Consider the following 10,215-nt stretch of genomic DNA (forward strand, 5'->3'; position numbering starts at 1 on the left):
TGGAACATACTGACACCATTTAATTGTGAATTTAACACACTTTTTAAAATGTCCTTTGTGACGCAGCGCTTGTTGAATTTTAGACTGGCTCCCTGTTTTGTAAGCGTCTTCCTGCCAAGTCACACTTGCAGGTGGATTGTGTTTCTGTGGAAGTGCGGAGCTCGTGTGTTCTGGAAACTGGAGTGGAAGCTCACTAATAGAGAGCAGAGCACCGAGCGATATTAATACACTTCAGACAGTTACATAACTCCAGCGAGTGTGCATGTGAGAGATACATCCAACACCTCCCACTCTTCTTCTCCATCCCTCTCTTCCTCTGTCTGCCTGTCATCAGTCTCCGGCGTCCCTCCTAACCTTGTTGACGCTCAGCGGTACACGTTTTGAGTCACACAGCAGGAACTGAGAAAAGATCTGTTTCAGCCCCTCAAGTCCAGGATGTTCTATTGTTAACCTTTTTATCCCTCCTCTCATTTTCCCCATCCTGTGCCTGGCTCTGTTGCCTAGCAACACATCATCTGCAGACATTGTGAAGCTTGAGGAGTCCTTGTGACACACACGTCACAGGTTTCATGGACAGTGTTGACAGTGCCCGATCCTCTGACGATGTCCGGCTCGTTCTCGGCTCTAAACGCGTCCCGCGGACTTCCACTTCTGCTCTCGGGGAGACTTCACAAGCGGTTCATGAGTAGGACTGATGAGTCATGTTGAAACAACACTTCCCCCACAGAGCCAGCCTTCAAACCAGAGCGCACGCACAAACACACACACACACACACACACACACACACAAAAACACAGATCTGCTGCCACGTTTTACTTCATGGTTTTTTTTATTGGAAAAACAAAATGTAAAGACTAGCATGTACAACTTGGAATGCAGATCAACTGAACAGAACAGTTGGACTGGGCCGGGCCTCGCCGCACCCACACGCGCACACAGTCAGACTCGCACGCACGCGCGCACGCACACACACAAACACAAGATAGAAATGCTGCAAAGCACCGACCCTGTCCCCGCTAGACTGAAACCAACAAGCCCGTCCCCGTCGAACCCCTTCCCGCAGGTCTGGGGGGCAACACGCTGCACCTGAGCACGCGTCGCTGACTCCTACACTGCTGTCCAACCACATGCTGCCCCGCAACCTGCGTCCGTGTGTAATCCCCCTCTGAAGATCATCCGTCCCCTCCAACAGGCAAGGAACAGCCGCTGCCTGAGGGGCCACGCCTACCCCCACCCACCCACCCCCACCCAGGCTTCACCCTCAAAAAAGGTAAACACACAAAGGATAAAGTGAGTATCCTGACATGCCAGAAACACAGAATCTAAAATGACTTCTTATTTATTCCTTTAAATTTTTATTTTTCTTAAAAATATCTCTATCGGCTTCGTTTACGTGAGCAAACTGCGAATGTTTCGCTCACAGCCCTCCCTCACCTCCACCTCCTCCTCCTCCTCCTCCCTGTGGATCCCAGGCCAACCTGAGGCCCAACAAACAGACCTTGTGCCTCTGGGCCCTCGGCAGTAACCCATCTAAAGCTGCATGCATGAAGAACAGGAAAGAAAAAGACAAACTTAAAAAAAAAAAGAAAGAAAGAAAGAAAAGGACTCAGAAGAGAGAAGGCGATTGGCCAGCCCAAATAATCGTCATGTCAGGCAGATGGAACCAGGAAGCAGTGGAGCGCTGGCCGAATCAACCCGCTGCACGGAGGCTGCTTTGTGACTAAAACAGGTTGAGATCTGATTGTGCAGCTCGGCGCTGGGAGGGGGCGGGGCGGGGGATACAAGCCAGTACATGCAGATTCATTTAGGGTTGTTTTTTTTTTTTCTTCTGTTTTTGACTTTTGCCTTTTTTGAGCTTGTTTATATGGACAGGTTTTCAGTTTTCCAACATTCAGTTTAAGTTGTCTATACAGAACAAGATTAAATGTAGATTTTTGCAATAAGAGGTAAGTGAAACATTAGACTGATTGTTTGTCTTGAGGGTGAGCCCAGTTCATTTGGCGGTCATCATCTGAACAAACTCTGTGGAAGGAGAAGAGAGGAGAATGAGCGCTCACACAGGACGGGGACTGATGGGAGGACGAGGCTCTGGCTTCCAGCTGCAGGCGTACCTTCATAGTTGACCTGTCCGTCTCCATCGATGTCGGCTTCTCTGATCATCTCGTCTACTTCCTCATCCGTCAGCTTTTCTCCCAGGTTGGTCATCACGTGACGCAGCTCGGCTGCACTGATGTAACCGTTGCCGTCCTGAGAAAGAAGCATAGTTAGGAAATGTTTTACCATCATTTCCCCACTTCCGTTTTTGTTCTGCTAATCTTGAACTGTTTTAGTAACTGAATCACTCAATATCCAGTTTAATGTTTTCCCCTCTGTTCATTCTTGTTTTCTGATCACCAAGAAAACTGCCTGTGAAGCATTGTGAATAGTATCACTCACACAGACAAATATCCAAATCAGGTGAAGCCATCAAGAGCTGCAGCTTGGAGAACATTGAAATGTTTGTGTGATGTAAGTGCATCAACATTCTGATTTTCAGGGCTGTTCAGGACATTTACAGCACATGAATGCAGATCCTCAGTTCATCCTCTGTAACGAGCTCGAAACGGTGCTGTCTGTTATCGGTGTTCGTCCTCCACATGCACTGGCATGTGGTTCATGTTTTCAACTTAGAGCAAAGTAGCAATACCGTGAAGACTGCAACTCCAAAAATCTTATTAGTATTTATCTATTCTTAAATAAACTGAATGTTCATGAAGTCAAGAAACACAGATTGAGTTCATTTTCCAAACCTCTATATCAACTATTAAGCATAAAATACTTCACTGGATTAATATGGTGTTGTACTCTTTTGAAGTAATCTAGTGTTTCACAACAGGTCGATTTGGAATAACTTTCTCTTCATGAAGTCAACAGTACCAGCAGATAAGGTAAGAGAATATAAAAAAAAATGCAGCATATATAAGGTTTTGAATAAAAAAATTGTTGCAGGAAGTTGAGAACTTATCTCAGATATTTCTTCTTGCTCTCAGGATTGCTTTCAGAGTTTGCTGAGATGTTTTCAAAGTGCAGCATGTTTACTTACAGGACTAATTGTTACCAGTCTTACTGTGAGTCATCAACAATCCTGTAACTGTTTCAGCAGAATACAGCCTCTCGCACAAGTGAGACTTAAACTCACTTCACACATGCAGATTCCCACCTTATCAAAGACTCTGAACGCCTCCCTGATCTCCTCCTCGCTGTCCGTGTCTTTCATCTTCCTTGCCATCATGGTCAGGAACTCAGGGAAGTCGATGGTCCCGTTACCTGACAAAAACCAGGCCAAACAAAGCGATCACCACGAGGACTCTTTACGGTTGAGGCTTCAAAATAAAAGAATAAAGAAAGTAAGACAAAAGAATGAATGTTTAACGAGCATACCGTCAGCATCCACCTCGTTGATCATGTCTTGGAGCTCTGCCTCGGTGGGGTTCTGACCCAGCGACCTCATGACCGTGCCCAGCTCCTTGGTGGTGATGGTCCCATCTCCGTCTTTATCAAACAGGGAGAAGGCCTCCTTGAACTCTGGAACAGGCACAGAGAGAGACGGGTGATGAAGCAGAAAACATCAGCAGCAGCTGTAGATGTGCATCAGAAGGTATTTGATGTCCAAAAGGCGGTCCAAGCAAAGGACAGACTTCCTTACCGGCAATCTGCTCTTCTGTTAGTTGGTCAGCCTGAAAAGACAAAAACAAACAGAACGAATTTAGAGCAATGAGCATGCGATTAACAGCCAGGATATAATCTGTTCCTGAAACTTCTTAAAATTTGCTTTCGAAGCATGAAACAGCCGGGACACATTGATTCGTTTTTGTATCATGAGGTAACAACCATAACTAAAACATCACGGAGTAATCAAGAGTCACGACTGCTACAAAACAACCACAGCAAGAGTCTCTGAAGGAGTTACACACAAACATCCATGTGTGGCTTTGACTCTAAAATCTTTCCACCTGTCAATCACAGCATCGAGGCACCACCTTTAAATCATCAAAGTGGATGTCGGTGAGGCCTGCCACCAGCGCCACTGCCTTTGGCTCGGGTTTTTTCGCCGCCCTGCCTCCACCTCCTTTTGCTGCTCCATCCAGTCTCAACCCTCCACCTCCTTTGCGCTGCTTCAGCTCCACACCTCTTCCTCCTGCAGCTCCTCCTCCGGCTACACCTGCTTTGATGGTCAGCCCATCCAGCGCCCCGCGCACCATCACCAGGCCTTCGGCAAGGCATTCCGCTCGTTTGCCAATCTGCACGCCTTGCTTTTTGACCTCCGCGAGTTCGGCTTTGGTCCTCTGCAGGCAGCTCCTCAGGTCCTGCATCTCCCTGACCAGGCTGTCCATGCGGCTGGAGGACGTGTCCATGAGCATCTGCAGAAAGGCCCGATAGTTCCTCTCCTGCTGCTGGATGAGCTCCTTGTAGTAGAGCTGCTGCTCATCCAGGAGGTCGTAGACCGTGGACAAGCTCACCAGGTCATCGTCAGCTGGGTACATGGCCACTTTTTTAGGCAGCATCATGTGGGAGTGATGACAAGAGGGGCAGCAGCTGTGTGCTACGGTGGGAGGAATGGGTGAACGGAGAAAATATTGACTTGACATCTGTCATCTAATCCTGTCCTGTAAAAATGACGTAAGGAGACATAGATGAAGAGCAGACTTTGCCATATTTACATCATTGTGTGGATCAGTCTTAAAAGTTTGCATCAATCCAGAAATTTTGGTCCTCAGCTGGACGGATACATGAATGGTGACATCTGGATGATTGCCGACCTCTTCTTCCACTTCTTGAATAGATGACGGATGTTTTCTCAATCCCTCTGGAGCAGTTGAGGGTCAGCCGGTGGGCACTGACCTGACAGCCAACATCTCGCGCTTCCATAAGCTGAATGACAAGTTGATGGAAAGGCTACTTCTTCTGCTCACGTTTTTCTGGTTAAGTGTCCATTCATCCGTCCGTCTCTCACTAACTCTGTCTGCCTACGTACCCATCTTTCTTTGCATCTAGCGGTGCTGTGAGCGTACGTGACCAAACACACTCCTTCCCCGGCTGTATCTAAATCCAAGTGGGTGACACCTCGCAGAACCCGGCTCCCTCTGCCTGTGTGTGTAAGCTGAGGCATGACAGTGAGGCCAAAGCTGTCTTCCCGTTTCTCCCACACACACACAGAGTAAAAATGCATGCATTAATGAAGTGTCCACCTCCTGCTGTAGCTCAATAGATGAAAAGCCTTCATCAGTTTCACGAAGAACGAGAGTGTGTGTGAAGAGAAGCTGGGAGGCCAGGCCAGTGGAGGCAAGTCCAACGTGTCAGGGAAATTGATTTAAGGTGTGTGAGAGTAACAGAGTCCGGACCAGGGGGAGGTCACTGGAGTTCTTGTGTGTGTGTCGACATGCATGTGCTAATCTGTCACCTGTCATCCCACTGCTTCAGTTGCAGCTCCTGGAGGGGATCAATTGCCTGGTCATCTGACCTCCCACAGAGCATCATGGGTCACACCAAATGGACCAAACCTCTTCAGCATCGTCTCAGAGTTTCTATGAGGAGCATGCTCATTCCCACCAGTACTGTTTCCTTAACATCTCTATACAGCAGAGGTGTTTTTTCTTTCCTCCCATGACTCAATGTGCTTGAAGACTGAAGGTAGTAATTCAGTGATGTCCCATCTAAGATAAAAGGACATTTTTCCAACACATATCAGTGTGAAGTACCTCAACAGTACACCTTCTGCAACTAAGCTGCAATATTAAATAAAACAAGGCACTGAAACTCAGTTAAAAGTATAATGGATGATGTTTTAGCCAATGAATTGCGTGACGCGAATCTCAACTATTGGTCCTCCAACATGTCAATCATGCTGGAGAAATGCTTGTGTAACGCTGTCAAGCGCGCTCGTAGGAGCAGTAGAGCAGGTAGGATGGTCTGGCGCATGCGCGTTTTTCAAAAAGCGAGTAACAGATGTTTGGCTTCGACTTTTTCGAGAAAATCGTCCACTATACTTTTAAGCCTCCCCATAAATGGATGACGTCAAGTCCACTGCACTTATAACAAATTCTCAAAGAGCATTGGGGAAAAGACATTCAAAAGCAAATATTTCACTTTTTTGAGTTGTTCAGTTTGCAAGCAAGTCATCTTTTAATCAATCGAGTTAAAGGACATTTCAAGTAACAAGTCAAATTGGGAAGCTGCACCTGAATAACAAATCATCTCTGGATGTTGCTCAAACAAGACCACGTTTTAAAGTCACAGCTTCATACTTGTGACAGACTGTGTACCTCGGTTACCTAAAGAAAAGGTCAGAATAATTTTTGTGTTCTAAATACTTCAAGGTGCTTGTAGTGGTAGTACATTCAAAAAATAAGAATAAAAAATGCAGACCAGCTTCATTGTGTGCAGAAACAGAAAGAAAAGATCTGAGAGTCAAAGGGATACTTTGAAAAATCGGGACCCACCCTCTCCCACAAAACAAATCACAACATGAAGGTAAAATTGAAAATCATTTCATGCAAATAAACTTTGTAGAAATTAACTTTAACCATAATGAAATTCAACTGCAAATGTGAATCAAACTCTGCTGCAAAACCAAAACTGACAAGCTGCAACAGCTTCAGACTTATTTAGCTTCTACTACAGTGTTGCTTCAGGCACTCACATGATGAGACATCACTCATATTGCAGCTACACTATGTCGAGCCACATAAAATGCATATCAACATTAAAAGAATCTCTTTCACAGAGAGATTTTGTGGGAGGACTTTTCCCCCTGTAGTAGCTTGTTATATATTTAACATCCTTGTATGTCAAATGCCCATTGCTGATTACTGAATGTGATTAATGACAATTAGGCTAAGTCATCTTTACTCAATGGTATTTACCTCTATGTTTGAATTATGAATAGAAACTCGGTTGAAACAACATGTCACTAATTAATTGTACAGACACTTTATTAATCCCAGAGGCAGAGGGAAAGTTATGCTGCACTTAACTCCTTAAATAAAGCATAAAGCATTTAAAAAACAAAACAGCATCGCTAAATATTAAGGTACATAAAGTACTCTTCGAATTTTTTATGTTAAATATGTTTTGTGGCTCCAGACAAATGTTACTTGGTGGGAAGGGAAAATAAAAAAACCCCTGAAATATCTCACAAAGAAACAAGTTTCACTTCAATTATTGAACAGAAGATAAATATTTTTCAGGTATAACCCTGACATGCTCTGGTCAGAGAAAAGACTGAGAAAAGACATGAAGATAAACAGTCTTATTAACTGCATTCTCCATCTTCATATATGTTCTGTTGTGTGGTCACAACTTAAAAGTTCCAGTCTGGTTACAAAACATCCCTGGACCTCAAGCTAAAGTGACTCTTCTGCAGCCTCACAAAACTATCCTAATGAATAGGAAAACCAGATGAGTCTCCAAGGGTTCATAAATAACAAGGTTTACAAGTTGGACCTGTTAATACAGCTTGCAGTCTCACTTCACTAAGTATGAGCAACCATCTTTTACAACACATGAAAGGTTCAAAAGCCCAAGTAATTACAATGTCATTATGTAAAGTGTGAAAATCTACTGACACTGCAGGTCAAGAAACCAGTCTTACAAAAATGCTGACCTTTAGCCAACCGCATGACTCCTACCTCCAAAAGATAGCAGTGGATTATAAAAACAGTAACCTTTGAGTGACAGATTCAGGTTCAACGCATAACAAACCACATGAACTGCCATGAAGACATTCATTATACCAACAGTCTGTTCAACATGTGCCCAAATGACTCAGCGTCACAGTGAACTTAACCAACATTGATCACATTAAGTATCAAGGATAAACTACAGCTATACAGAACATCTATAAGGCTGAATCTTTGGCTTAGTCTTCTCAAAACAGGAATCTGAGATTTTCCAATGTCAATATGTAAGAAACAACAAGACAACTCAGTATTAAGTGAGCTGCTCAGATAGAAACCAACATTTAATGCCACAAACCACTGCAGTGGTGACACTGTGACAACAAAACATTCAGCTTGAATTTACTTAGGATGTTGGCTTCAAATTTAAGTGATACAAGTCTACAGAATTTGTTTACAAGGTCTTTGCATGGCTAATAAAATTCCCTCGAGCAAAGAGTTTGTCTTGCGTAATCAAGTGGTGGCATCTAAGACTCACACACAGCCCAAAGAAAAGATCCACTATACTATATGATCCAGTTTTTCCACTTGACAACACAGTGCTGTTGTATGAATGAAAACGCTGCATGGACTGCAGCCTCACAGCCCATGACCGGGGTGTGACGCTTCCAACCCCTAAAGGACTGTCTGAGCACTCCAATAACTGACTGTAACTGCATCAATGTCTCCCATTCGTGCTGATGATCACTAGAAGTAAGATGGGTTTTTCTTGGAAATGCACAAATGAACAGGGAAAGCTTTGTTGAAGCAATCCTGATGACCTAATAACATCAAAATTACAAATGTGACTCCACATACGTACCAATTAATTTCATATAGTTGTAGGCGAGTTAAAACAAATATTTGATTTGTCCAATGTTAAAAAATATATATTTTTTACGATAGCCTGTGGCTGTGCACGAAGCATTATTGGCTGCTGAAACTGGTTCGTGAAAAATATGTAAAGTCTTTTACCACCCCCCTAAGATTGGCACCTAGTAAGATTGTGATCTACCTGATCTGAAACCACTGATTTATGTTGTCTAGTATAACAAAATTGCCACATGTTTCTCCACTAATCTCATATCTTTTCCATGCTGGTAGAAGTATCATTCTTAATGCTCACTACTGAGATTGCAATAGAGGTTGGTATCAGATTGGCAGGTGATAAGCATAATCTGTCCCTCTCCTGTATGCTAATAGGAAGGCCACAATCACAGTAACACCTCTGAGTAGCTTTGGCAGTCTCACAAACAAATCCAAACCACCCTGTAGGATCTGAGGCAAAACTTAACCTTTGTGGAGCGATAACACTCAAATCTATAAATACGACTCATCACTTTCGATTGAATGAATAAAAATCAGATTCCTATGATTCCGGTGGTTTTAGTTGTATCCAGATGTGTGGAGACCTGCCAGTAGCTCACCAACACAAATAATTTCTTTAACTCCATGTTTGTGATTTATATATACTCGAAGAGGAAGCCAGAAAACTGTGCCCGTCTACCCTGAAACTGACTGAAGCGAAGACGCAGAAAAATCATCCACCGGAGGTGCAACGTTAGCTGTGATGCTAACACTGGCAGCTAGCCGAACCCCGACAACTTACTACCGCGGCCACCTGTAACAAAGTGCGCTTTAGCTGGAGGTGACCGGAGCTTCCGGCCGATACTAAGCCCCGGTGATAAGCCTGTGGCCGCACGTCCAAACGCCACCAGCTGACCGGTGAACGATACGAGCTGAGTCGACGGCTCAAATGAGCGGTTTATTCTTTCGCAACGCCGGTTCAACAGGGAAGTCGATCTCCATGGAAGATTTAAGCACTACGGCTGCTTACTCCAACAACAGCCCATCGTTTCCTATTGAAGAATACTATACACGCATACGACATTTGAATGAATACTCACCATATCTGTCTGGGTTGGTTCGCTTGGTCTGCTAACGCTACAGGGAAAGAAGAAATGGACGATCGCCACTGAGGAGAGCGGGCAGGCAGGGGGCGGGAAGGACGAACCACCGCTGTACGGAGCAGCGTATTCCTCCGCGGCGGCGAGTGGTGGTGGAGGGCTTCCTCCTCAGTCACAGGCAGGTCAGCGCAGTGTGCGCGTGTGGCACAGCTTTCTGTGTTGTCCCAGTTTGGTTGTTAAAATTAAACAGGCGTTAAGGACAGTTTTTTTGTGTTTATATACAATGACAGGCCGTATAACTTTAACCATGCACACTTCTGTGTGGAGTTTGCATGTTTTCCCAGTAGTCTGGCTTACTCCTACTGTCCAAAAGCATACAAGTGAGGTTAATGGCTGATCTTAAATTGCACCCAGATGTAAATGTGAGTCAGTGTGGTTGTTTGTCTCTATGAGTTGGCCCTGCGACTGTCCGGGGTGTACTGTACCCTGCCGTCACCCACAACAAATTTTGCTGTTGAAAATTAATTTAATAACATGAAATATTGTCATCATTTGAACAGCCTCTGTCATATTTTGCAGGAGTTTTAGGTGCTGCAGCTCCCTGCACAGTTTA

At 44.4% G+C, this 10,215-nt stretch overlaps 1 protein-coding gene across 1 annotated transcript; it reads right to left on the reverse strand.

Annotated features, from left to right (window-relative positions):
* Positions 1-1,829: 1,829 nt before the first annotated feature.
* Positions 1,830-9,734, reverse strand: LOC115406383 (calmodulin). The gene is made up of 6 exons (XM_030116381.1): positions 9,603-9,734; positions 3,687-3,717; positions 3,422-3,565; positions 3,201-3,307; positions 2,113-2,248; positions 1,830-2,023 (listed from the first exon to the last, which is right to left on the reverse strand). The coding sequence occupies exons 1-6, from the start codon at positions 9,603-9,605 to the stop codon at positions 1,995-1,997; spliced, it is 450 nt and encodes a 149-aa protein (XP_029972241.1). The 5' UTR covers positions 9,606-9,734; the 3' UTR covers positions 1,830-1,994.
* Between the last annotated feature and the right edge of the window lie 481 nt (positions 9,735-10,215).

This window comes from Salarias fasciatus, chromosome 19, assembly GCF_902148845.1.
Source record: "Salarias fasciatus chromosome 19, fSalaFa1.1, whole genome shotgun sequence".
Classification (NCBI taxonomy): Eukaryota; Metazoa; Chordata; class Actinopteri; order Blenniiformes; family Blenniidae; genus Salarias; species Salarias fasciatus.

Bases quoted from the DNA above. Each gene is read 5' to 3' on its own strand.
- LOC115406383 (XM_030116381.1), bottom strand. The intron at 3,566-3,686 runs GTAAGGAAGTCT...TGCCTGTTCCAG, and splicing joins AACAGAAGAGCAGATTGCCG to AGTTCAAGGAGGCCTTCTCC. The intron at 3,308-3,421 runs GTATGCTCGTTA...GGTTTTTGTCAG, and splicing joins CAACGAGGTGGATGCTGACG to GTAACGGGACCATCGACTTC.